The sequence below is a fragment of the Paroedura picta genome, chromosome 18 (genome assembly GCF_049243985.1).
Source record: "Paroedura picta isolate Pp20150507F chromosome 18, Ppicta_v3.0, whole genome shotgun sequence".
Lineage (NCBI taxonomy): Eukaryota > Metazoa > Chordata > Lepidosauria > Squamata > Gekkonidae > Paroedura > Paroedura picta.
Genome location: NC_135386.1, coordinates 4133537 through 4161336, shown reverse-complemented (window position 1 = coordinate 4161336; position 27800 = coordinate 4133537). Strand labels below are relative to the sequence as shown.

Sequence of the window (27800 nt, the reverse complement as noted above, 5' to 3'; positions counted from 1 at the left end):
GGGGGGGGCTACGACAGCCAGCGTGGTGTCCTGGCGACGAGGAAGACCTTGGAAGACTCTTCCTCTCCCCACAACAGGCACCCTGCGAGGAAGGTGGGGCTGGGGGAGCTCTGAGAGAACGGCTCCGTTAAGGCAGCTCTAAAAGGACTGGGACTGGCCCAAGGTCACCCAGCTGGCTGCCTGTGGAGGAGGCGGAGGGAATCAAACGCAGGTGCGCTCAACCCCGATACCACGCTTGAAAAACTGTACTTGCCTGCATCCCTGATCCCGCGGAACGTTCCTTCCTGACAGAAGCCCGAGGACCTGTACAACTTCGCAATGGGGATGTGCCTCCAAAAGGTCCCGCTTTACTCTAAACACAGGAAGCTGTGGGCACCTTCCTGTTTTTGTTCGTTTTTATCCCTGTTTTCTCCCCTGTCAGGACGAAAAGCAGTTTTTAGAACATTGTTCTCCTTCAAAAAAAAAACACACAACCCTGCGAGGTAGGCCAAGCTGAGCGTTTGTGCTCCCATGGTAGAAGAAGGGATTTCGAACCCGGGAAACTCTACCCACTCCGCCACAATGGCTGGATGTGACCGACTTTCCAGAGGTCTGGATTTAGGGTCCCCATTGATGAAGCCGAGGAACTTCTCCGATGCAAAGGCACACAGAGCTTTCCGGAAAGATTCCTCACATTCTCCCCGGGCCAGAACAGAATACTAATTGCTATTGAACTCGCACACAACCCCCTCCCCTCCTCTGCCCCGATGCCTGATTCCCCCACTTTTCACAGTCCCCCAAGGCACAAGCCCTGAATTCCATTCGACACGCAGCACACCTGGTTGCAATATCCTTCCCCCACGCGGAGCATCTCAAGTAGCGTCAAAGCAATGTGCATACCAAGCAGGCCTCGTTCGACACCGGCACGAAACCGAGAATCGGAGTCTCTCGTGTTGCAAAAGAGCACCTTCTGGACCCGGGGGCCGTCATTCTGGTCACGAAATCTTCGCCCAGTGGCGTCTTCCCAACACTCCAGAATATTTCGGCCAGTCCAGGAGATCTTGCCCTCTCTGCCACGTTGGCACCTTAAACCAAATCAGAACACCGGCCCCTGAACCCCAAGCCCCCTTTTCACACATTACAGAGTATACAGGTTGAGTCTGGGGGCCCTGTCCTGTGACAAATGTAAGATATAACTTGAGTGAGTCCTCTTCCATTCCTGCCCACGAGGTCCTGTATTAGGATCATGGCCATAGAGAGAGGACTTTAGCCTTTGTTTCCAAACCATTTCCCCCAACCTGAAACGGTTTCAGGCCCTGTACAGAGCAGATGACACTGCCCTGAAAGGAAGCTTAAACCCAGCCCTTGGGGCTATGCCTGGGGAAAGAGGGGGAGTCAAGACAGACGGTGGACTTGGCATGGCTCACAAGATTAAAAATGCAAAGGAGGGACGGAGCACCACCGGCGTAGAGTAGCATCTGGGAGTCAGAGTGGGCAGGTCGTTGTGAATTCCCTGCATTCTGCAGGGGGTTGGACTAGATGACCCTGGAGGGCCCTTCCCACTCTGTGCTTCTATGAATCCATAATATTTGAGGAATCTATAACATTTGAGGAAACCCAGGAAATGTGTCCATTTGCCCAACCAGCCCGATACACTTGAATAAACCTTAGCTAGTCATCAGACAAACTTCAGACAAACCCGGCAACTCACTTATATCTAAGCATCAGTGGAATTCAGCTGACCTTCCAACCAGAAGGTTTAACAATGCTCAGAATAGCAGAATGCTGAAGTAATTTTGTAAAAAATAAAAAAAAAGAATCACCCGTGTTTTATTATCCATGAGCGGGAACGGATTCCTCGGAAAGAATCCGCCCTGCGCTCTCTTCCTGGCTGGGAACCCTGACATGCTCCAAACGAGATGGTTTTTAGGACCCTGAGCAGCAGACGCGCACCAAACAGCCCCGAAACTTCCCAACTTTTTTTTTTTTTACAGCCTGTTGCTTATTCATTCAGATCAGGAGCAAAGCCCTGTCCAGCCAACAGGGAACGAGCAAGCGGGATCGACCGACATCCCTGTGCGGGAGAGGCAGCGATGTGAAGGAAAAAGCGAGGGCACCAGACTTTGGAGACCCCTTTGAGCACCGAAGAGACACTTTCCTTGCAATCTGCTCTCCCTCGCCCGCTCACCATGAAGCTTGTGGGACTCCCCTGCAGCGCAAAACGAGCCAGGAATGGACAGAGTTGAGATTCGTTCCCCAAAGGAAGAAGGGGAGAGAGAGGGACTGAGAACCACTCCTCTAGGACACCCAGGCTACCGGGCTGCCCTTTCTGCTCCCACGTCCGTCCGCCCAGCTCAACCACTTGGATCGTGGCCACAATGACATCTCCGGGCTTTTGGGACCTGTGGGCTTTGACGGGCTGCGGGCTCTTCCTGCTCGTCCACGGGCAGCAGCAACCCCAGGGAGACAGCGGGCGCTGGAGGCAAATGATCCAGTGGGAGAACAACGGCAGGGTGTACAGCCTCCTGAACACGGGCTCGGAGTACGTGCCCGCCAGCCACGTGCGGGCAGACAGCAATGCCCGCGTCCTGCTGGCAGACACCGCGCCCAGCCAAGGGAGACGGTCCCAAGGGAACACCAGGCGGCAGGCCCCCAGTCTGCCCGTCAGGGCCAGTTCGGAAACCATCCGGGGCCACACGCGGCATCCGTTCGGCTTTGGGCAAGTCCCGGACAACTGGAGGGACGGACCCACCGGGGACAGTAACGCCAACTCCCAGCGTCCCCGGTCCCCCACGGTTTGGCAGCAACACGTCGGGGCCGCTTCCTCCTCTTCGGCCTTTGCCTCCTACGGACAGGCCTATCCCCAGGCCTCGTACCCCCAGCCCCCTTACGTCAACCAGTACGAGAGCTACGAAGCCCAGGTGCCCCGGGGGTACGACGAGAGCTACACCTACTACCGGAGCGCGGGAGCCGGCGGGAGCGCGGTGGCTTCCGCCGCGGCCAGTGCGGGAGTCGTGTACCCGTTCCAGCCCCGGGTGAGGTACGAGGAGCATGCCGAAGACCAGAATCCTTACAGGGCCCAGGGCTACTACCCCGTCCAGGACAGATCCTACGGGCCGGTACCCCAACAGCTTCAGCCCTCCGACGGCCTGGACCGAAGATACTCCCACAGTCTCTATCACGACACTGGAACGAGCTATGACCAAAATGTCCCGCAGGACCCCTATTCCGCCGTCCAGAACCAACCGGCGGGGGGACAAGGGGTCCCTGCGGCGGACAACTTGCATATCAACTCGGCGTCCCCCGTGGGCACCGGCGCTCGATACGGGAACGAGCCGTGGACGGGGCAATACTCCCCTTTCGGAGAAGCACCAGCCGAACCGTACGTTCCTCCGCGCAACGTGGAGCCTCAGCCACCTTTCCGGCCCTTGGACCCCCATGGAGTCCCCCGGGCTGAGCCTTACCTCCCGATCAGGAATTCTGAACCGCCCCAGCTGATCCCGGACAGCCAAGGTGTTAACCAAGGACGGGTCAGTGTGGGCAGCATCTACAGGCCCAATCAGAATGGACGGGGTGAGTGACTGGCGGCTTGGTGGGCAGGTCGTTGGGGAGGGGCGCCGCAGTGCATGCTGGGACTGTTGCCTGGCTTCCGTCCCTACAGGAGGAGGGATCGGGGTCGGGAACCCCCCCGGAGAGCGCGGTGGCCGCTGAAACACGGAATATTCGTCGCCGCGCAAATGTTCAGGAGCGAAACCCGTTTCGTCAGCTCCCTGAAATCTTATTCTCTGTTCAGAGATTACACGTGACGTCCTAGAGCAAACTTTAGAGAGGAACAAGGTTTTGTTCAGGTTGTAAGCTTTCGTGCCCACAACACGCTTTGTCAGAGGCTGAAATGGAAATCACCAGTCTGTGCATATAATCAGGGAGTCAGTCGTGGATTGGCACGCAGCGTAATGAAGTTGTTGACCAGATCCATGGGGCTTTCAGGAATAACAAACTAGATTCATAAGGTCACCTTTTCTTTGGGTCCAGCGCAGGGGGACAGAAACGTAGTAAAGGGAATGAAAATGTCAAAACCCGTGTTATCTGGTAAACGTCTTCATAATCCGTGTGGTCTGGTGATTTTCATTTCATTGGCTTCCCCCTCCCCTCCTGCCTGGTCCTTTCAACTGGAGATGCCGGGGATTGAACCTGGGACCTTCTGCCTGCCAAGTGGAGGCTCTGCCCCTGAGCCAGGGTCCCAGATCAAGGCCTCTCCCATCCCCTCCTGCCTGGTCCTTTAACTGGAGATGCCGGGGATTGAACCTGGGACCTTCTGCCTGCCAAGTGGAGGCTCTGCCCCTGAGCCAGGGTCCCAGATCAAGGCCTCTCCCATCCCCTCCTGCCTGGTCCTTTAACTGGAGATGCCGGGGATTGAACCTGGGACCTTCTGCCTGCCAAGTGGAGGCTCTGCCCCTGAGCCAGGGTCCCAGATCAAGGCCTTCCCCATCCCCTCCTGCCTGGTCCTTTAACTGGAGATGCCGGGGATTGAACCTGGGACCTTCTGCCTGCCAAGCAGAGGCTCTGCCCCTGAGCCAGGGTCCCAGATCAAGGCCTTCCCCATCCCCTCCTGCCTGGTCCTTTAACTGGAGATGCCGGGGATTGAACCTGGGACCTCCTGCCTGCCAAGCAGAGGCTCTGCCCCTGAGCCAGGGTCCCAACTTTATTGATACGTTGACATCCGCATTCCTTGACATTCAACACACACAACTGCACACGAGACCGAAAGTCGACATTTCCCCCGGTCCCCAGTTCTGTTTTTCAAGCGTGCACATGTCGGCTAATTCTTACCCCCCCCCTCCCAAAATGCCAGAACCACATCTGGCCAGGATCCGGATTGCTCTCCCTCTTTCCTGTCTCTTTTGACAAGCAGCTGGTAGGAATTGTGGGAAATTCCACAGGTCCCGGGGAAATACCAAGGCCTCAGTTTGCCCTTGAGATCCGACCCCATCCGAGTTCCAAACAAGCAAGAGGGGAGATGGGGCGACAACATGAGTTTAACCTCCTTCTGGCATCTCCAGGGTCCCTGGAGGTCAAAGGGCGTGTGGATTTTCTGGTCCGCTTTAGCCGACATGGGCCAGCTTTCTAAAGACAAAACGACCCTCGACTTTGCGTTTTCCTCCCTGTTTTCCGCTTGTCTCCGTCGGGCAGGAAGGAAGCGTTTTCAAGTTGCAGAAGAAGGGAACCAGCTGCTGCTTGACGCCATGCAAATAAAACTGAAAAGCCTGCGTCAGGGCACAGAGCTTGGGGTCGGCCCCCCGGACAGCTGCTTAAGTATTTCGGAATTGGCAGAGAAAGACATTGGCGGAGAAAGGTCCCCTTCCCCAGCGGGGCAGAGAGAAACAAATCAGGATCGCTTAGAGTGTACCAGGCTGAAAATCTGACAAACCTGGCTCCTTTTCATACGACTTAACGCAGAGGAAGCAAATGAGGCAACTTTTCAAGGCAGGGAATTTCATTTGCTTGTATGTTGAGTCATGGAAGGAAGCTAAAAAGAGCCCTGCTGGGTCAGACCAGGGATGCCTCCAGTCCAGCATCCTGCCTCACAAACTGGCCAACCTGGAGGGCCAACAACAGGGTACAGAAGCTGAGGCCTTCCTAAGAACATCAGGAGAGCCCTGCTGGATCCATCCAGCCCAGCATCCTGCCTCACCCAGGGGCCAGCCAGCTCCTCAGGAGAGCCAACAATAGGGCAGAGGGGCTGTCTATCAGAGTCCAGCTGGAGAAAACAGATATTTTGTAGATTCTGTGACATTGCATTCAGTCCTTGTCCACCCCAGACTCTGTCCCCGAATCTCCAGAGGTTCCCCAGCCTGGAGGTGGCAACCCTACCTTCTCACCAGTTCCCCCGGGGGTATCTAACAACCCTAATTTATTCAGACCTTTCTTAACACAGAAGTTCAGAAACTGCCCATTTGCACTAAAATCCGAACCCTCTTTTCTCCTCCGTGGCTACAGCCAATCTAAAAAGGACCCTCAACCGACCCCAAAACCGGAGGGAAAGCAATCATTTCCGATCCTCCGCTAGGCCTCCCCACCAGCTTTTCTTTTCCTAAAATCCCAGTTCCCTTTACCCCGATCGACCTTCCCGTCAGTGCATTCTTCCAGCACGCCTTGGAAGGAAGGGTTAATCCCTCTTGGCATGCATGTGTTCTTCGTACATCGAATTACATCCAGGGCTGTGAATTTTCTGCCAGCTCGATCGTGCTTGACACAGCGCTGGGCTTAGGAGAGAACGTGGTCGGGGGGACGGTTTTTCATTGGCTAAAAAACGCAGTTCGGTTGACCGCAAAGCAAAAAAAAAAAAATCCAGAGGTTGAAAATGTACTGGCAGGGCTGTTTATGAGCTCAGGAACCAAAGGGAGACTTGGGCAGCTTTTTCGTTCCTTCCCCGGCCGGAGCGGTTCGGTTGTGGGAGAGGGGGGGGGAGAGAAAGAGAGAGGAAAGGCAGCCTCAAAACCCCCTCCCGCTATCCTGAAGCTCCGTGGCGGAGCCGTTTGCCCGCTGTGCTTATCCAACCTCGCAGGGTTGTTGTGGGGAGTTAAGCTGGGAACGAGGAGAATTAAGTACGCCGGCAGGAGATCCGTGGAGCAAATAGAATGCTAGAAAGGAATGGATTGTATATTTATGTCCTAAGAGAGTACGACAATTCATAGCGTTATGGTCCCGCCGATTACGAAATCACCTCTTCCTCTTGTTCTTCTCAGCTTGTGTAGGCTAGACTTGACTTGAACCTCTTAAGCAGTCTGCTGGACCCCTGAGCTCTGGCAAAAGCGTATCTAGCAGGTCATCTCTTGCAAAGTTTATCTGGGGGCTATGATTGGCAATGTCACCACCACCATCCGGATAACTGACGTCCTGGATGAAAACTGCACCCTTTACTTTGGATCTGATCCTTTTCATTCCAAGGCAGAATCGTCCAGTCAGACCTGCGAGGTTTGGCAAGAGGTGACCTGCTCGATCCGCCTTTGCAAGAACTGACCTGTGGGCAAAATCCTAGTTAGCAGAGAGACATATCTGAGCCCTTCAAGCATTTCAAAGGGAAAGAGTGCTCTTGAAAAGCTTTACAGGCCTCTTGCGTCTCAGAGTGGCTGACAAATGCCTTCCCTGCCTCTCCCTGTGAGGCAGGTGAGGCTGAGAGAGCTCTGAGAGAACTGTGACTGGCCCAAGGTCACCCGGCGGGCCTAATGTCCCTCAAAGCATCTGCCAATCCCCTTCCCGTCCTCTCCCCACAATAGACACCCTGTGGGGTAGGTGAGGCTGAGAGAGCTCTGAGAGAACTGTGACTGGCTCAAGGTCACCCAGCCTGGCTTCATGTGGCGATGTGTGGAATCGAAGCTGGCTCTCCAGATTAGAGACCGCCGTTCTTCCGCACAACGCCAAGCTGGCCCTCCACCCCGTTTCTCAGGCTCCTCCCACAAACCTCCAGATATTTCCAAACCCGGAGCTGGCAACCCAAAAGCAGCGTCCTGCTCCGAGCGAGCTCTCCCCAGTTCCCTCTGCCCCCACATGCGTCCGATTAAATTCATTTCCCTCGTATTTCCGTCTATGTACAATGGTCACTTAGCAACTGCTCAACTGAGTGTATTTATCTTGGATTCCCACCGAGAGGGTGATTCACAGTGTGGGCGTTGGGGTGACTCCCCACCCCCCAACCCCCCTCCTCCCATTTACAAAATACTTCACATCCTAAACACCGAACCTTCCGGCCTCCGGGATCCTCTCCCTCCTCCCCGCATCCGAGGAAGGTGCCGAATTGGAGTCCCGGGAGGGAGGTCCCCCCAAAATCTAGCCTGAGCGTACCCCGCCTCAAAAATTCCTGGACCGTTTTCACAGGAGGAGGAAGAGGCGGGGAGGGGGGGCAGGAAGTGGTCTGCTGGCCGGCTGCCCATCTGAGTAATCCACGGCTGGCTTATCGGAAATCCCCTGTGCTGCTTCAATTACCGAAAACCCTGTTCCGCCTATAAACAAAGTTTGCGGAGGCCAGAAAGCAGAATCTGTGGTCCAGCCTCGTCTGACTGTGCAGGCCCTCGAACGCTTTCAAACGGAGTAACCAGAAAAGAATAGCTGAGGGTTTCTTTATATCCTGCTTTTCACTACCCAAAGCAGCTTACAAACCCCTTTCCTCTCCCCACAAGAGACACCCCCTGGGAGGCAGGCGCGGTGAGAGGGCTCTGTGAGAACGGCTCTAACAGGACTATGACTGGCTCAAGGTCGCCCAGCAAGCCTCGTGTTGCTCCTCATAGTGGCTGGCATTCGCCGGCCGTTCCTCGTCCTGCAACAGGCGCCCTGTGAAGTCGGTCAGGCTGAGAGAGCTCTGAGAGAACTGGCACTGGCCCAAGGTCACCCAGCCAACTGCATGTGGAGGAGGAATGGGGAATCAAGCCTTGTTTTCCAGATCAGAGGCTCTGCCCCTGAGCCAGGGTCCCAGATCAAGGCCTTCCCCATCCCCTCCTGCCTGGTCCTTGAACTGGAGAGGCCGGGGATTGAACCTGGGACCTTCTGCCTGCCAAGCAGAGGCTCTGCCCCTGAGCCAGGGTCCCAGATCAAGACCTTTCCCATCCCCTCCTGCCTGGTCCTTTAACTGGAGATGCCGGGGATTGAACCTGGGACCTCCTGCCTGCCAAGCAGAGGCTCTGCCCCTGAGCCAGGGTCCCAGATCAAGGCCTCTCCCATCCCTTCCTGCCTGGTCCTTTAACTGGAGATGCCGGGGATTGAACCTGGGACCTTCTGCCTGCCAAGCAGAGGCTCTGCCCCTGAGCCAGGGTCCCAAATCAAGGCCTCTCCCATCCCCTCCTGCCTGGTCCTTTAACTGCAGATACCGGGGATTGAACCTGGGACCTTCTGCACACCAAGCAGAGGCTCTGCCCCTGATCCACAGCCTTTCCCATCCACCGCCTGTTGCTCATCCTGACCAACCTGCTGTGACAGAACAAGGTTCAAATCACGCCCGGAGGTGATCCACACCGGGGAACATTTGTTTTGTTTTAACAAATCATGACCAGCCCCCCCCCCCCTCTTTCTTATACTCCGCATGAAATCACGAAGACCCGTGTCCCATAAAACCCCCATGCCCCATTCGGGGAGCCCCTGGTGAGGGGGGGGCTCCCTTTTATTTCTTGAAGGGAAACGGCTCCCTTAAAGAAACGGCTGCCAGCCTTCCCTTTCCCCGAGAAATCCCCAGCGGATTACATCACCACAAATGACCCGGCGCGGGAGTCAGGAAACGGAGAGCCAGAGAGGTGACGTGATTTTCTCCAGGGAGAACTGCTCCAGATAGAAGAAGACATTGTTCTTTTCTGTCCTTGGAAGCAGAAACTGGGGGACTGGGGGGGGGGAGGGCCCTCCAGTGAAAGGTGCAAAAGGCCGGCTCAGTCAAGGGGGGGTACATATATTTTTTTTTGGGGGGGGGTGACACTGTGGCCTGTCTGCGTGGTTTGCATCTGCAGCCTGAAACTGCACGCCTGGGAATTCCTCAGAGCTGAGCCGCCCTCCCCGGCCTGCCTTTCAGGAGCGTAGGCCGGCGGATCGGGCCCAAGGGCCCCTTGAGCTCGGCTTTCCTTGCAAGGGGTCAAGAGCCGAACTGGGCCGTGGCTTGCCAACTTCCAGGCAGGGCCTGGGGGTCTCCCCGAAGGATGAGATTATTTCCCCCAGAGGACACAAATGGCCAGTGATGAGCCTGGAAGGGGTGGGAAGAAGTGGGCATAGACACAGAGGTTCTTCCCAATTCTATTCTGCATGATAGCACCGCTCCTGGGATTCCTCCAAGCCTGAAACTCATTTCAGAGGATTCTCAACGGTAAAAAAAAATTAAGAATGCCTGGCCTGGGGTCTTAGAAAAGAGTTTGTATATCCAGATCCCCCCCCCGCCCTTATTTCTGAAGCAACAGGGCAATCCTGGGCTGGCAGGTTAGTGTATTTTGAGTAAAAGATTTCATGGGATCGGAGGAAGCATGCATGCACCCGAAAGCACATACCTTGAATGAAAGTGGGTTGGTTTTGTTCTGTGCATGCACACGGGCGCTTATTAAACCCGGAATTAACCTCTGTTGGTCTTCAAGGTGCCCCTGGGATCACGAGCCATGTCTTGATGGAATTGGTTTCCTTTGCCCCCTCTGCTGGCGCATCTCTCCGTTGCGGGGGGCACGTAAAATACTGCCTTGTATTACGGTAGCCAGCACCCAATCGGGAAATTCCCGAAGGTTTGTGGGTAGGAGGACAAAGTTTGCAGGGGGTAGGGGTCCCGGCAGGCTTGTGATACCACAGCATTCCTTCTCCGAGGGAACCGATCGTCCGGAAATCAAGTGTTAATTCCAGAAGAACTTCAGGCCCCACTTGGAGGTTAAACCTAGAAAAAACTGGCGCAGGCGGAAAATATTTTTTCCTCCTTTTCTTTGGATTGAACCAGCCTGGAGTCCGGATTCACAGGCCGTTTTCATGCCAATGTTTTCATCAGTGGCTCACAAGCAAACGCTTAACACATAGTCCCAAATTTCTGTTTCCTAAAGGATTCTCCGATGTGCGTTTCTTAGCTCTGTTTGCTACGTTTCCAAACATCAAAGCAGCCCTGGCTCTCGCAGTCAACAACAGGAGGAAACGCTCTATGCCAATTTCTGGGGACAGAATAAGCAGAAATTTACCACTGATGAAAATCTTGGTTTGAAAAAGGCTGGAGAATCCAGACTCTGTTCTGGCTCCTTCTGAATAAAGAAAGAAAAAATATTTGGGACCTACGTCATTTATTTGTCTAGGTTTGGCTTCATGCAATAGGCAGGGCCCACCTGTTTCCAGCACTCACCTGGAGGTTGGCGACCCTTGATGCTGTCTCCCCTTAAAACACAGTCACCCTCCGCTCTTTTTTCTCTCCAGGTCTCCCAGACCTCGTGCCCGATCCAAACTACGTCCAGGCTTCAACTTATGTCCAGAGAGCTCACCTCTACTCCCTCCGCTGTGCAGCTGAGGAAAAATGCCTTGCAAGGTAGGACGGTCTCCCGTTTTGTGCATCCCAGCTCACGCACAAGAACCACACACACACACACAATATATGACAGTCCAAAGATGGCAAAACACCAGCCTCAAGAATGTTTGCAAGCCAGCTCAAGTCTCCGCTGTTTACTCTTCCCTTCCCAGCAAGTAGCTTTTGGCATCCCAGTAGGGTTTAAATACGCAAATAAGGTGCACAGCACCAGCCGCTTAAAGAATATGACAAATTTATTGAGAAAGGAAACTTCGTAAAGAAGAGAGGAGATCAGTCGTAATAATGGGTGAATGCTATTCTCCACCGGGAGGGTGGCAACCCTCCTCTCTACAAACCCCTCGTTCACTGACCCTATATTTTGTTCCCCTCTACCGACGTTTGGCAAAATGAGATGGATTAGCTGGCGGCTTATTATGGCCGTTTTAAGGCCAATGGCCTCCGGAAGGACCAGAGCCACTGTGTTATTAATGTATCTTGCTTCTTGGCATTCTGTGCCCCAGCCACAAGGCCAACCGCAAAAGACAGGGAACGGTATTTGGATGGGCGATGAGGCCCTAGACAGGTACTTCTTCCCATAAGATTAAACAAATGTATTTGGTATGTTTTGCGGGCTTGGGAGGGAGGGAGGGAGGGAGGAAGGAAGGAAGGAAGGAAGGAGGGAGGGAGGGAGGGAGGGAAGGAAGGAAGGAAGGAAGGAAGGAAGGAAGGAAGGAAGGAAGGAAGGAAGGAAGGAAGGAAGGAGAATAGGAGGGCTAAGGGAAGGAAGGAAGGAAGGAAGGAAGGAAGGAAGGAAGGAAGGAAGGAAGGAAGGAAGGGATACTTTCACCTGGAGATAAGAAGAGCCACTTGGGATGCGGACTCTGACACACTGTCCTTTGGTCCATCTAGTCCAGCATCCTGCCTCACCTGTGGACATCCCACAAACATAGAGGCCAAGGCCTTCCCCTGATGCCGTCTTTCCGGTTGTCCTCGGTGTGAGGCAGGGCCCAGGGCCAGATGGACCCCTGGTCTGATCCAGCAGGGCTCTCCTGATGTTTCTGTGTTCTTCAAGGGAGCCCTGGGATAGTAATAACACCGGAAACGGAGGGACCAGGCTGTGGGGAGGGGAGGGGGGGAAGGCAATTGGGCAATCCCAGCAAGGGACTGCTTTCTTTCTGCCTCGACGAGCAGGGAAAGCAAAATAAACACAACCCCGTCCACCAGAAAACATCTCAGGGCAAGCAGCCGGCAGTTTCACAACAGAAGTTCAGTTTCCCGCAAATTATTTTCTTTCGAAACTCCCGAGGACAGACCCGAAAGCTCAGGCCACAGGAAAAGAGAAGTGGGGGAGGGTGGAGGGCAGAATCCAGCCACAGCAAAGACGCAAACAGAGGGATAATTTGTAGGGATCAGCGGTCATCGTCATCCCCCCCCCCCCCAAGATGCCTTTTTAGCAGCGGACGAAGTAATGCGTCTCATGGCAACACTGTAACTTCCAAGACGCATCCCTTAAGCATATGTTCAGGGCAGTTCCAGCTCGGTTCTTTTGGGGTCCTGTCATCCTGAAAGCCTTGTGTGTCCCCCAGCTCCATCCCCCCCCCCCAATTGCCCTCTTTTGAAATGCACACAGCCATGCACAGAGATTTTACTTCAGTCCTCGAAAGGTTTACAGAAAGGAGTCCATCTGGTGATTGTGAATTCTGTTTGTCACAATATAGGCTCAGGGTGTTTCTTGGCTTCTCTGTGTAGTACAGGCTTTCAGGCAACCTTCTTGGCTGTAAAAAGGGTTTTGTTGTTTATGGTTTGGGGATATTTAGGGATGTGTGGATCTGGAATGGACCTCTGAAGAAGATCCATTGGGATCCAAACTAATCAGGCTGTTTTCTTAGAGGTCATTTGGTTTTCTGGGCATGTTTGGTGTCACTGGTAGCGTTCTCGTCGATTTTGCTACTGAGATTTGAATGCCTTGTTTCTGATCGACCTTTAGCACTGTGGAATCAAATGTGCATTTTGTGGGTTTTTTGTGATCAGTGTTTCTAGATTCTTCAACCTTTTTGGTTCCTTTCTTAACAGCGCTGCATATAGTAAACAGTCAATAATTATGCATGGGTGTCTTATGTAAAAAAAAAAGAAAACTTTACCGGAAGTTTATCTGTACATTTGCTCCCATTGTGGTTATATTTTGTTTGTTTTGTAAGAAAAATTCTTTCTGCTTGGAGTCATTAATTTTAAAAAATATATATTGTACCCCTTTTTACAAGATTTGTGAGCATTCGCACCCAGCACCAGTGCATTTCCGCAATTCTCGCTATGTCCGCTCTCGCTATGTCTTCCAGCACTGCCTACACCCCCGAAGCTACTGACTACGACGTCCGAGTGCTTCTCCGCTTTCCCCAGCGCGTGAAGAACCAGGGCACGGCGGACTTCCTGCCCAACCGGGCTCGGCATACGTGGGAGTGGCACAGCTGCCATCAGTGAGTGAGAAACCTCTCAATGGCAGGGGTAGCAACTGGAGAAAAGCCAACGATCAGCCAGGTTTTCCAAAAGTGGGTGGGACTTCTGCCTAGCCAGGGGTTCCGATTGGCTCTGCACATTTTTTAAAGCCAACTGAGAAATCGAGCCTTATGTATCATCAAACCACCGGTCCAAAAAACAATTCCACTTCTAGGCAGCCTTCTTAGCAATCCCACCCATCAGAAGAGAAGCCCTGCTGGACCAGGCCAATGGCCCATCCAGTCTAACATTCATTCTCACACAGTGGCCAGAACCCAGGGGTCCTCAGGAGGTCCACCAGTGGAGCCAGAAAAACAGAAGCCCTCCCATTGTTGCCCCCTGCCCCAGACAAATGCTCCTTCTACATCTTATGACTAACAGCCATTGATAGACCTCTGCTCCAGATGTTTCTCCAATCCCCTCTTGATGCTACCTAGATTTGTAGCCTGTGCAGTGAATCCCATGTGCTCAGGGCTCTTTGGCCTCACAGCACCTGCAAGTGCGGCCCGGCCATCCTCCTGCATCCCTCACGGTCCCTCCTCTCTCCCCCCCCCCTTCAGGCATTATCACAGCATGGATGAATTCAGCCACTACGACCTGCTGGATGCAGCCACGGGCAAGAAGGTGGCGGAAGGCCACAAGGCCAGCTTCTGCCTGGAGGACACCACCTGCGACTTCGGAAACCTCAAGCGCTACGCCTGCACGTCACACACACAGGTAGGAGCGGTCAGGGAAGCTGGGTGGGGGGGAGAACAGTCGACCTATCTCAAAGCCAACAGAAACCTCTTCCCTCGGCACCAGGTGAATTTCCCCAGGTAGGGATGCCAGCCGCCAGGTGGGAGAGACAAAATGCCTGGGCCACAATGGAGGTGAAAAATGGGGGAATCCGCAAGAGGCAAAATAGTGAAAAATATTTAATGTTCTCTTTTTCCAAAAAACTGAAGAGTCAGAAATAAAGATCAGGGTTTTCAGTTTCTTCTCTTTCTGGTTTGATAACCAAAGGCGGATCGTGGCTCTGAAGAAAATTCTTTTTTCATTATCCGAGGATACCTTGTCTGACTGCTTAGTGGCACCCCCTGTCAAGCGGTGCCCAGGGCCCTTCCCATGCCTGCTGCACCCGAGATACGCCACTGCATTCCTGCTACCCAACATCCCTTGAAACAGAGAGCCTGCAGCTCTCCCTGCCCATACCGATGACCGTGTGTTTCCTTTCTGTCTAGGGTCTGAGTCCCGGTTGCTACGACACATATAATGCGGACATAGACTGCCAGTGGATCGATATCACAGACGTGCAGCCGGGAAATTATATCTTGAAGGTCAGTCGCTCTTTTGACCCCATTTCTTGGTATTCCAGGAGTAAAGAATGTGAGGGATTTAAGCAGAATCAATGCCTGCTTAACCATCAAGCATAGATGTTATCTGCACGCTGATATCTCCACCTTTCCCTGTGGCTCACATGAGTTGTTATGGTTGCCAACTCTGGGTCTGGGAAATTCCTGGAGACTTGGGGGGTGGAGCCTGAGGAGGGTGGGGATTGGGGATGGAAGAGGCCTCAGCAGGATACAATGCCCTAGAGCAGGGGTAGTCAAACTGCGGCCCTCCAGATGTCCATGGACTACAATTCCCAGGAGCCCCCTGCCAGCATTTGCTGGCAGGGGGCTCCTGGGAATTGTAGTCCATGGACATCTGGAGGGCCGCAGTTTGACTACCCCTGCCCTAGAGTCTACCCTCCAGAGCAGCCCCCTCCTCCAGGGGAATGGATCCCGGCTGTAATTCCAGAAGTTTTCTTTATTTATTTATTTATTTCTTTTATCCCCACCTGTCTCCTCAGTGGAGACCCAAAGTGGCCTACATTGCTCTCCTCTGTTTTGTCCTTACAACAACCTTGTGAGGGAGGTCAGGCTGAGAGAGCGTGACTGGAACCCCAGCAAGGTACCATGGCAAAGTGGGGGTTCGAGCCTGGGTCTCCCAGAGCCGTCCAGCACTCAAATCACTACACCACCCCAGCTCCTCCCAAGACCCAGGGATTCTCCAGGGCCTGTCTGGAGGCTGGCAACCCATGGTAGAGCAGGATGAGGACCTGAGAGCCACCTGATCAAGGCTACTGGGTGACCTCCATGGCGAAGTAGAGTTTCGAGTGTTGGACTTCCCGGCCTAGTCTGACCCACAGCCTAGCGACAGGTGTTCACACCAAACCCAACAGGTTGCCTTCCACCCCCTACAAAAGACCATTGTTTGCTGCTAATCGTGGGCTTCCCATCTCCGGATCGAAGGCCGACTCATGGTGCTTGCTCCCCCAGGTCCAGGTGAACCCCAAATACATCGTGATGGAGTCGGACTTCACCAACAACGTGGTGAGGTGCAACGTACACTACACCGGGCGCTACGTGGCCACGACCAACTGCAAAATCGCCCAGTAAGTCTGTGCGCAAAGGTTGTTGTTCACACACAACTGAGCCTTCCCACTTCCTGCCCTGAGACACGTGCAGAGGGTAAAGCCTCCTAGTCGCAGGTGCTAGCTGGGATCCGAAGCCATCTGCTTTCATCTCCCGGAGCGTCCCTCCCTCCTTCCCACTCCAGCCTTGCATGTTTTCGCTTTCCGGCGCTGACCAGAGCCGGCCTGTTAGCACTTAACCACATCTACCGGGCGGCCAGCATAAACATAGCCCTTCCCAGAACTGCCCGGCTGCTAGGCTTGTTGATTTTGAGCAAGGAACTGAGAAGGGGGAAAGGAAGAGGAAAGGGAGGGCCGCTCGGCCCCCAAAATCAGAGGTGGATCACGGCTCCTTTTAAACATCCGTCGTTTGAAAAAATGTTGGGGGTGGGGGATGGAATGCAAAAGGCACAATTGCCCAAAGATCAGATTCGGGAATATTCTGATCCTTGGCCAGCTCTGAGTTAGGAAATACCTGGAAATTTGGGAGGGAAGCAGGGTTGGGGGTGGGGCGGGAACTCAAAGGAGTAAACTGCTGTGTTCTCCTGGGCTGTTGATTACTGTGGCCTGGAGAGGAGTTGAAATTTTGGGGGGAAGGGGGGTCTCCAGTCACCACCTGGAGGTTGGCAAGCTTATATTTTGGGGGAGCCGTGCTCCACGCAGATTTCCTAGGACCGATATGACCCTTCCAGGCAGAGATACCAGTTCTGATTCTGCCAAAGCTTTGGAAAAGACGGACAAGCGGGATTGATAGAAAACTGCATCCCCCTAAAAGCAAACCTTTCCAAAATCTTCGGCAGCCAAACCTGAATCTGGCTTAAGGAAGAAAACTCTTCCTGACCAGGCCTGCTTCTGATGCTCAGTTCACACTGGAATTTGAATTTGGTACCACCGTGCAAGAAGGTAACAATATATTATGGATAATAATATTATTCTTGATTTCTTTTGCAGGTCTTGATTTTGGCTAGGGCGATACGAGGACAACCAGCCCCGCCCACCCACCCGCATCCCCCAGATCCCAAATTCTTTCAAGCTGACCGGATACGAAGAGGAATAATTTCCCAACATCTCACCTCAACAGGAGATGAAAGCCTCACTGGAGAACACAAGCTGAATACGAGTTGTCACTTTAAATACTTTTATAAATACTTTGTCTTTAGTTTCCGTTTCCTTCTCAAGGGCAGGCTGGGTGGTGGAGGGACAAGACCAGAGTATAATAGTTACCTCTTGTATTAGCAGGGTCTACAAAGCTTCACCTCCACAAAGCCATCTGTGGCTCTAGTAGCCCCAGAGACCTCCACCACGCAGACCAAAAAATCCACACATTGGGACCACTCAGACCGAGAAACCTCCTCGGACTTGTGGGGAAATCTGAACACTTACAGCCGGACAACAATAAGAAGAAACGGCAAACTTTTTGCAAATGCAGATTTTGCAATTCTCACGACTCTCAAATACGTGGATGCTGAGATCTCAGGCACCCGTTTCTTGGTTGCCAAGGCAACCCCAACCAATGCCATTGTCTCATCCTCTCCTGGGAAAGGAGGATGCTCTCTTTTGAGTGGAGCTGGGGAGAAGAGAAAGAGCAAAGATCATGGAAGTGACAGGGCAGAGGAACGCCAGCGATATGGCTTTGGGGAGCAGTGTCAACTAAAGAAAAGGGAGAGGGAGAGACAGTCCAGCGGGAGAAAGGGGGGATTAGCTTCTTCACAAGTCCCTGATAGCCTCAGCGGAGAATCATGCTATGGAGTACATCCTCCAAAGCAGCAATTTTCTCCAGCTCTGGAGCCTGGAGACGAGTCGTAATTCCAGGAGAATCTCCAGGCCCAGACTGGAGATTCCCTGAGCCCTGCCATCAATTGCTTTCCCCGTTTCATCGCAGCAAGGAGTCCGTGGCTGCCGGGTGGCCTGCCAGGGTGCCCTTGATTAACCCGCCGTGGAGACTGCGTTTTACAGGCCCCTTCTTCTGCTCTGCAAACGCCCTGGCGGGAGAAAGCAGTCCCTCCCAGCCTGGCCAGGCCCGGCCCGGCTCCCAAGATCAGGCGGTAATCCGGCCGCCTTGAGCACAGCCAAGTTCCCAAGCTCTGGAGCCTGAAAAAAAAAAAACGGGTCAGAGACAGCCTGGAACGAGCAGAATGTGGGGGCCAAGTCAGCGGTTTCCCCTCGGAGTTAACTCTTCTGTCACCAGGAGCAAAGGGACTTCAGAAGAGAGAGGAAGAAGAGCTGGGGTGTTGGACTCCATTTTTCACTGCCCAAAGCAGTCCCAAAATGGCTCACAATCGTCTTCCCTTCCTCTCCCCACAGCGGACATCCTGCAAGATAGGTGAGGCTGGGTGAGCTCTGAGAGAACTGTGACTGGCCCGAGTTCACCCTGCAGGCCTGAGGTTTCCAAAAGCGGCTCACAATCGCCTTCCTTTCCTCTCCCCACAACAGACACCATTCGACATAGGTGATGCTGAGTGAGCTCTGAAAGAACCGTGACTGGCCCAAGTTCACCCCGCAGGCAGCTCAGAATCACCTTTCTTTCCTCTCCCCACAATAGACCCGCTGTGAGGCAGGTGGGGATGAGGGAGCTCTGAGAGAACTGGGACTTTATGGTATCATTCCCTATTGGTCCCTCTCCTCCTAAAACCGTGTCCGCAAATCTCCAGAAATTTCTCAACCTGGAGCGAGCAACCCTAAGCAACTGAAAATGCAGTGGTACACTGCCCCCAGACATGGAGGCTCTGCTTCCCTATTCCAGCTGATAAGAACATCTAACTTCCGCTTAAACATCTAACCCCCTTTTAAAACCATCTGAGACAATGACCAGTTGCAACCTCTTGTGGCCATGACTTCCACCAGCTTGCAGCAAAATTTGCAAATTTATCTGCTATTTATTTGCAAATTTATCTGCTATATCTACTGCCCATCACATTTGCTGGATGTCCACAAGTTCTAGTATTATGAACGTGGTGGGGGGGGGCGGCATTTGCTCCCTGCGATTAGAGCCGTTCTGTTTATTTTATGCACAAATATAATTCCACCGTAAGGGGGACGTGAAGAAGTGACACCCGGCGGGAGCTGAGCAGAAACAGGCCGTAACTCTGCTAACTGAACTGGACGCGTTTCTCTGAATCATTTTTACACCACTCTGCGGTGGAAATTCTCGAGGGGATGCGCCCATGAAAATACACACAATCGCTGCTGGGGAAAACCGCCGGAACCAATCAAAGGCCACGGGAATTAATAAACCGCCCGACAAGCAAAAGCAAAATCCATAAACCGAACACGGCCGATAAAATCAACCAGGCTAAATGGGTTAACAAATCTAGTTTCTTCCGACGTGAGGCCGGGAATTTCCAAAAACGTGGGTTTCGTTTCAGCGACATTTCAGTGGGCCTGACAGTCTGTAGCCTAGACTAGGATGGCCAAGCTGCAGCTCTCCAGCTGCCCATGGACTACAATTACCATGAGCCCCTGCCGGCATGGGCTCATGGTAATTGTAGTCCACGGGCAGCTGGAGAGCTACAGCTTGGCCACCCCTGGATACGATGATCCCATGCAGCCAATGACATAATGCTTGCCCTCGTCCCAATAATTAAGGAAGTGAAACTTTGAAGGGCGAAAGGATTAACCCGCCTCAGGAAAGGAATAGGGTACGGGGCAATGTATCCAAAACAGTCAATTGTTTATTTCATTTGGTATTCTCACAACAGCCCTTTGAGGTGGGCCAGGCTGAGAGAATGTGGCTAGCTCAAGGTCACCTGGCGAGCTTCCGCAGCACAAGTTAGGATTCAAACCCAGGTCTCCGGCGCTTTAACCACGGCGCCGTGCCGGCTCTATAAAGCTTTTTTAAAAGTGGACTGACTCACCCCAGTGCTGAAACCTTCTCTGAGTAACACCGTCTCAAATGGAGCAGGCCAAATACGAAAGGACCCCAGGTGGACTGCGTCAGAAGGACCTATAAGGAGCAGAGAAAGGGGAAATTCAGGGAGGAATGAGCAGTTTACTAATCTTCATTTTAAAACAAATAAATAAAGGAAACTACAATGCCCTTGATGCAGCAGTACCTTTAAAAATGGATTAAGGATACCTGGGATTCCATTGCCATAGAAGGGACAGAAAATCTGTGCTAAGCTGCCTACAATGTGCTGCCTGTTAACACCACTACCCGTCAAACTTTTTTTAGAAAGTAGGTGGGGCCAGTGGAGCTTTTACCCAGCAAGGCTTCTGATTGGCCGTTGGAAATATGATTGGCAGCAGAGATTTTTTGTTTATCCTGCTTTGGCGGCAGTGGCCACCACCGTACAAGGATCTTGACTGTGTGGCTGAAAGTAAGCAGCAGGGGCCATTTTGCAGCTGGCTCCACCTCCTAGGGCAGCCATTTTGTGACTCCACCTCTCACCCTGAGTCAGAATTCCAGCGGGGACCTCCGACCTTACTAGTTTTCCCTGGACTCGATTTTAACTGCTTAGTGTCTTCTACTTGGTTAGATATTTCAACCTCCATGTGTGTCCTTCCTCCAGTTTCTCCTCACCACAACAACCTTGCAAAGTAGGTCAGGCTGGAAAATCCCAAAGTCGCTCGAAGAACTTCCATGGCGGAGCCCAGTTTAAAACCTGGGTGTCCCAGATCATCGCCTGGTGCTGTAACCACTACACCACCGTAAACTTGCATTTTTCAGCCAGGTTTTTTAAAAATTATATAATGCTTCAAAAACTGCTTCTCTAAACCCTCCAGCCGTGCTTTTTCTGCTTCGCTGCAGATGAATCAGAATTCCGTCACTTCTATCCTTTGACTTCACTCAGTGACACTTCTTGACTTGGGTTGCCAGCTCTGGGTTGGCAAATCCCTGGAGACTTTTATTTTGGGGGGTGGAGTCATGAGTGGGTGGGATTTGGGACAGAGAGGGACCCCAATGGAGCCTAATGCTATGGAGTCCCCCCTCCAAAACAGCCATTTCTTTCAGGGGAACTGATCTCTGTCGTCTGGAGAGGAGCTGTTATTTTGGGGGAATCCCCAGGTCCCGACCGGAGGTTGGCACCCCTAATTCTTGACCCTGACTGGCTAGTTTCTGGGTAGGGCTCTGCCTCTAGATGCCCCCCCCCAAGCTGGCTTGTGATTTTAGAAGTTGGTAGCACTCTGACTCCCCTCAAAGTGTAGCCCCCAGTTCGGTTCAGCGCCTGGTTGGTCCCTCGGGTAGGGCAGGCCCCAATCCGTCAGCTGCCTCAGGACCCACCCGGCAAGACAGGCGGTGAAGTTCTGGCCTGCAAGCTGCAAAATTCAGGCTGCCTCCGAACCTGGCGCTTTGGCTGAAATTCCAGCCTTTGGAACATGAAAGGCCCTCGAAAGCCACAGGGGAAAGCAAAGGGGGGGGGGCAGCCTTGGCAGAAATAGTTGCTGGAAGAGCATCTGGGCAGATCAAAGGCAAAGCGAAGCACCTTTGGCAAGGGCAAAGAGGACCAATTTCCCCGTGGAGCCTCAAAGAAACAGGTGTGAGCAGCCCAGGCTGTGGGGAAAACTGAACCTCCCTTTCCACAATGCCCCAAAGAAACCACCACTTCCGTTCCGTCTTGGGGCGGCTGGCCGATCCACGTCCCTTGCGGTGCGATCAGTCCTCGAGTCCCGGTCCTCTCTCTGAGAGCCCCTGCCGGCCTGAGCAGACAATACCGAGTTGGACATACGAAGGATCTGATTCGGGACAAGGTGGCTTTGTTGAGGGGAAGGCTCAGTGGGAGAGCCTCTGCTTGGCCTGTAGAAGGTCCTTGGTTCGATCTCTGGCATCTCCCGTTGGAAGGACCAGGCAGGAGGTGGGTCTGCCGGAGATCCTAGAGAGCAGCTGCCAGCCTGAGCAGACAATACTGACTCCCAAGAATCCAGGGTCTGATTTAGTTTAAGGCAGCTTCACGTGTGTTCTTATGCATCTGAAAGGAATGTGGACATGGCCTTGACTCCTTCAGGAACTCCTCCCAACGGGAGATGCTTACAGTCTCTCTCTCTCCTGTGCTGTGAAAACTGCCAGGTGCCCAGGTCAATGACTTGCAAGCTAGCCTACCTCACAGGGTTGTTGTGAGGATTAAAACAGGAAGGGAAAAACCATATACACCGCCCTGGTTTTTTTGGAGGAAGGGCCAGATTCAAGGAGGAACTTGATCGGCTTGCTTCCACAACCCCAGGAACTCGAGATATACTGCTTCTGAATCTGGAGGCTCCACTAGCTCGTGCCTGATAGACCTATCATCCAAGAATGTTCCCAGCCTTCAAAAGCCTTCTACGATCGCAACCGTCAAGATACCTCTCATCGGACAAAGTGGTGCTTAGGCTCCCAAAAGTTTACACTCCCCAAATTCTTGTCAGTCTCTTAAGGTACTGCGAGATTCAAATTGAGCTATAATTCTTCAGCTATTTAATTTCCAGAGGTCCTTGGGTTTGGCATTTTTTTAAAAAAAATGCTTCAACTGGTGCACGAGTGGCTTTCCCCGCATTACACCTCTTTCAAAAGGTAAACCGGTGCCAGAAACCAAGACCACTGAGAAATGTGGAGCACGTTCTCGCCACAAGGTGGCGGTAGAGAACAAGCCATCACAAAGCATCCTGCTCATCCAGGTATCTTGGCCAGGTGAGACTCAAGTTTCCCAGGGAAGAGAGAGAGCCCTGCAAAATAGGATGCAGGTGAGCGGCAGTCTTCACACCTGGGCAAGGAAATGGGTTGCAGAGTGGGGGGGAGGGGGAGACCAAACACAGGGAGCATCTCGTAAATCTGCGCAGATCTGGCCTCCAAACCGGCGGCTCGTGGCCAAATAAAATGCCTGGGCAGGAATTGGGGTGAGAAGTATAATGCTCTCTCAGGTCCACCCAACCTGGAGAGCTGCTGGAATTCTTTAGGCCCCACCTGGAGGATGGCAACTCTCCAGGAACGCTCTGCTCCACCATGAAACTGCTGCCAGCAGGGACTCATGGGAATTGTAGTCCATGGACATCTGGAGAGCCTCAGTTAGCGCCCCCCCCTGCTCTAGGGATTTCCCAACCTGAGCTGGAGTCCAGGGGTCAAGGCAGCTCCCCCTACACTCACACACCACCCACCCAAACACACAATAACAGAAGACACACACAAACCCTTTCCAGATTCAAAAATTCAACCCACTCCTTTTTTATTTTATTTTTTTGTTTGTCCCACGTTCGCTCGCAGTGGCCTCAGCTGTTGGAGCGTCTGCCTTTCCTGCAGGCCACCAGGAGGGCCAGGCCCACAGCGGCCGAAGCCAAGAGCCCAGTGGCGACCGTCAGTCCCAGCAAGAGAAGGACCGATGTCTCGGGGGCAGCTGAAAAGAGACGCCAGGTGTTGGTGGAGGGGATGTGGCTCCGGCCCGAAACCAGGCTGGACACAAGACGGATGCCCTCGGAAGCAGAAGGACTTTGCAACGTCTCTCAGCCTCCAGTGGGGGCTACCAGAGAGCTGGACAGGCCAGGAAAGTCCTTCCTCATAGAATAATAGAGACGGAAGGGACCTCCTGGGTCATCTAGTCCAACCCCCTGCACTGTGCAGGACACTCACATCCCAATCGCTCACCCACCGTCACCTGCCACCCCCTTGAGCCTTCACAGAACCAGCCTCTCCGTCAGAGGGCTCTCCAGCCTCTGTTTAAAAATTTCCAAGATTTCCTGCCCCACTGACTCCCCCCAGCTCCATCCCCAAATCTCCAGGAATTTCACTGGGTTGGGGGGAGCCAAAGCGTTTCAAGACTCAGCCGGCAGCTACCTTGAGACCCCGTTCTCGACTCCTTCTCTTCTCTGAGGCGCATCGAAGTCTTGAGCTCCTCCAGTAGGAAGGGTCCAACCAGGACATCGGCTTCTGTTTCGCCCACGGAGAGCTCCCCTGTAGACGCAAGCCAGAGTCTTCCAGCTGATTCCATGCTTGCACGCGCACGAGAGAATTACATGCTTTGTGCATGCGGGCAGAGTGCCCCTCGAGTCACAAATTATGGTGACCCCACAGGGTTTCCAAGGCCCGAGACGTGCAGAGGTAGTTGTTGGCCACTGCGTGCCTCTATACACTGCAACCCTGGACTTTCTTAAGGGCCTGCCAACCAAGCCCTAACCAGGGCTGACCCCAGGGGCTCCCTCAGAATTACAGCTCATCTTCAGAATACGAGAAAAGGGTTGCTTCAGAGGGTGGGGGGGGGCACATTTTGGGACTTCCTGTTCTTTTGAGCACACTTCCTCCCTGCTGGCCTCCGGAACGTGCAGAATTAATCTAACGAACAACAGCTAGACGGTTAGTTAGGACTCACTCTCTCTCTCTCCCCCCTCTCTTTCTATACCATGTTTGTTTCTTTTCCTATTAAAACCTATTTTATTCTTTAAGCAATTTTGTGCCATACGCCTCTTTGCAAATTTAAGCTCTGCCGACACGGAACTCACCCCGGGGGAAAGGAAGTTCCCTCTGGGAGCGCCCACCAGACCTTCTCCACCAAGGGTTTGTTCTTGGGGCCTGACCAGGGCTTATCCCACAGTTTCTGGTCTCGCAGCAGCGACAGACGTCATCGGGGCCTTCGAGCGCAGACCAGCTGCAAAGACGAGGAGGGGGCAGTCAGGTCTGACACCGCTCCCCCAGCCTGCTCCCCGACGAGGTCACGGCTGTCACCCACCTGCTCCGTGCTTTGCTGAAGGAGCACGCCTTGTTCAGGGCATCTGGGGACTGGTCGCCGGAGACCACTTTCAAGTGGCAAGTAATGTAGACCTTGGAGAGGGGAGAACGTAGCAAGGTGCAAAGGGATGTTAGCCAGGAGTAGCCAAACTGTGGCTCTCCAGCTGCCCGTGGACTACAGTTCCCACAATCCCCTTATCAGCATGTCCATGGACTACAGTTCCCACGATCCCCTTGCCAGCATGTCCGTGGACTACAATTCCCATGAACTCCTTGCCAGCATGTCCGTGGACTACAATTCCCACGATCCCCTTTCAGCATATCAATGGACTACAATTCCCATGAACCTGTCAGCATGTCCATGAACTACAATTCCCACAATCCCCTTTCAGCATATCAATGGACTACAATTCCCATGAACACATGCTGGCAAGGGCTCATGGGAACTATAGTCCATAGGCATCTGGAGAGCCACATTTTGGCCACCCTTTTTACGGATATCAATGAAGGCAGGAAATGCATGCTGGGAAAAGAGACAGCCGATTCAGGCAGAGCGAAAGCCTGAAGCACCAGGGGCAGAGACTTACCACATCTCCCTGCTCCTGGGCAAACCGGAAGGTGTCGACCACGAACCGTAGAGAATCCGGTCTGCTCCTGGGAGTCACAAAGGCAGATCTGGAGTCTTCCGACCTCCCGTCGATCAGGCACCTGGAGTCAAAAATCAGGTCGGCAACTTCACACAGCACAATTTTAGCCATTTAAAGAGATGACCTTTAAACCATCTCAACAACCGCAAGGGCCTTCTTACCCGTGGAAGTCAATTATCGAGTACGTGGGAGAGGCGTTTCCATCGGGGCTCAGGGTGGCCACACAGCGGTCTGCCAAGAGCCGCAAAGCCACGTGGTCCACGGCGCTCACGTCCGCCTGAATGCGCAGGCTGTCACCCAACTGGTACCGCTTCGAGGCCCTCTCCGCCGTCCAGTCGTCTGGAAGGCACCAGAGGGGGAAACGATCAGTAAAGGGGCTGCAGTCCTGCTAGGGCAGGAGGTTCTCCAGGCACCCTAAGCAAGGGCGGCCAAATCTGGGGCTCTCCGGATGTCCGTGGACTACAATTCCCATGAGCCCCTGCCAGCAGGGGCTCATGGGAATTGTAGTCCATGGACATCCGGAGAGCCCCAGATTTGCCGCCAACTCGAGAACCAGCTTGGTGCCGTGGTTAAGAGCAGAGCATTCTCACAGAGCCCTGGCATCATCACCTGCTTAGGTCCCTCTCCCCCAAACTCCGCCCTCTCTAGGCTCCACCCTCAATCTGCCAGGTGTTTCCCAACCCACATCTGGCAACTCCCCCTACCGTTCATGAGGCGCAAGGAGAAGACCAGCCGCTCTTCCGCAGACAGGGTGGAGCTGAAGGGCACCCAGGTCGGCTTGAGGGCCTGGCTGCTGACGTTGTCCTTCCTGGAAGAAGAGAGACCTCCGTGGATGAGAAGAAGAACTGGGCTTTTCGTACCTCACTTTATGCAACTAGAAAGAGTCCCTAAAAGGGCTTCCAAATGCCTTTTCCTTCCTCTCCCCACTGCAGGTGCTCTGTGAGGCAGAGAGAGCTCTGAGAGAGCTGTGACCGGCCCCAGCTCACCCCACAGGCCCCGTGTGCCTCAAAGCAGTTCACAGCCATCTCCCATTCCCTCTCCCCACAAAAGACATCCTGGGAGGGAGGCGGGGCTGAGAGAGCTCTGAGAGAACTGAGCTCTGAGAGAACTGTGACTCATCCAAGTTCATCCCGTGGGCTGCATGAGGAGGAAGAAGGGGGAATCAACCCTGCGTCCCCAAGAGAGGCCTCCTCTCTGAGCCACAATGCCCCACTAGCGCCTGATCCCCTAAGAAGAGTCCCAGTCACAGAGGCAGAGATTTCAGAGGGTCCCACCTTGGATAATGACACTCAATTGGGACCTCAACGGGGCTGGTTCGAATTATGACCGGGTTGCTCCCAAGAGCCGGTTTGTAGTACAGGCGGAAGCTGTAGATCAGAGAATCCGGCGTCATCTGGAAGAAGAAGAAGAGTTGGCTTTATACCCCGCTTTTCCCCGCCCAGAGGCGTTTCAGAGTGTCTTACAAACACCTTCCCCTCCTTCTCCCCACAACAGACACCCTGTGAAGGTGGTGGGGCTGAGAGAGCCCCCCGACAGGACTGCGAGGACTGCGACTAGCCCCAGATCAGGACTGTGACTAGCCCCCAGCGTGTAGAATTCAGCCCTCAAACCCCCAAGCATTTCCCAATCCAGAGGCGGGAAGGGAGAGGGAAAGGGAATCACCTGGAAGGTGCTCCCACACTCGTGGAGACCGGTTTCGAAGACCACGGCGTCTCGGGCGGCATCGAGGGAGGTGGGCTTGCACCCGGAGGACCCCAGGCTCAGGTCTGCCGCTCGGACCAGCCGCCCGGTCCCAAAAAGGTCCCTCTTCACCACCACGACCACCCGGGCTTCCTCGCACTGCACCGAAACAGGGGCCAAGGGGGCCAGCGCCCTGGGCTGGGAGACGTCCACCACAGCCCAGGCATTCGACGGCAACCACAACGCAGGATCCACCTGTAGCCTTTCTGCCACTGCGACCACCAAGTACAGCATGCCTGCCCCAAGCAGACCTGAGCAGCCCATCTTACCTGCCGGCTCCCGTGGGAAGGGCAGCTGCCTTGGGGGGGGGGTGTTTGTAAGCTGCATGGAGACCTGTGTCAGCTGTTTGCATTTAGGACAGAGAGGGCTGGCTCTGCCTCTTCCAAGGGCTGATAGGAAATGAATCTCAGCTGTGAGCAGGGAGTCTTTTGAGACGCACTCTGAAAACACTTACAGGGCTGGTGCTTGTTTTTAGCTCCCTTCTTTTCCTCCAAAGGAGACCCATGCGTGATTTTATTACAAACCTCTTATCTGCCCCATGCATTCTTTTATTACCTTCTATGTACCCCGTACACCAAAGGCATGATTTTAAAACTCTCTACATACCCCATGCATGATTTTAGAAGAAGAGTTGGTTCTCCCTACCTGAAGGAGGCTCAAAGCGGCTTACAGTCGCCTTCCCTTTCCTCTCCCCACAACAGACACCCTGTGGGGTGGGTGAGGCTGAGAGAGCCCTGATATCACTGCCCGGTCAGAACAGTTTTATCAGCGCCATGGGGAGCCCGAGGTCGCCCAGCTGGTTGCATGTGGGGGAGTGCAGAATCCAACCTGGCATGCCAGATTAGAAGTCCGCACTCCTAACCACTACACCAAACTGGCTTTTAT

The 27800-nt window shown here is 53.6% G+C and overlaps 2 protein-coding genes and 1 long non-coding RNA gene across 3 annotated transcripts; 1 reads left to right on the top strand and 2 right to left on the bottom strand.

Moving 5' to 3' along the window:
* Window positions 1-258: 258 nt before the first annotated feature.
* LOC143827764 (uncharacterized) lies at window positions 259-20137 on the bottom strand. The gene is made up of 3 exons (XR_013227406.1): window positions 19955-20137; window positions 19757-19845; window positions 259-414 (listed from the first exon to the last, which is right to left on the bottom strand). It is a non-coding gene; the product is annotated as an uncharacterized LOC143827764 (long non-coding RNA).
* LOXL1 (lysyl oxidase like 1) lies at window positions 1963-17061 on the top strand. Its single transcript, XM_077317632.1, has 7 exons — window positions 1963-3552; window positions 10888-10996; window positions 13312-13449; window positions 14029-14185; window positions 14689-14784; window positions 15769-15884; window positions 16854-17061. The coding sequence occupies exons 1-7, from the start codon at window positions 2358-2360 to the stop codon at window positions 16858-16860; spliced, it is 1818 nt and encodes a 605-aa protein (XP_077173747.1). The 5' UTR covers window positions 1963-2357; the 3' UTR covers window positions 16861-17061.
* A 2865-nt stretch (window positions 20138-23002) lies between the features above and the next one.
* Window positions 23003-27254, bottom strand: LOC143827892 (zona pellucida sperm-binding protein 3-like). The gene is made up of 9 exons (XM_077317888.1): window positions 26838-27254; window positions 26450-26568; window positions 25880-25983; window positions 25337-25514; window positions 25116-25236; window positions 24530-24621; window positions 24303-24448; window positions 23641-23757; window positions 23003-23203 (listed from the first exon to the last, which is right to left on the bottom strand). The coding sequence occupies exons 1-9, from the start codon at window positions 27240-27242 to the stop codon at window positions 23079-23081; spliced, it is 1407 nt and encodes a 468-aa protein (XP_077174003.1). The 5' UTR covers window positions 27243-27254; the 3' UTR covers window positions 23003-23078.
* Between the last annotated feature and the right edge of the window lie 546 nt (window positions 27255-27800).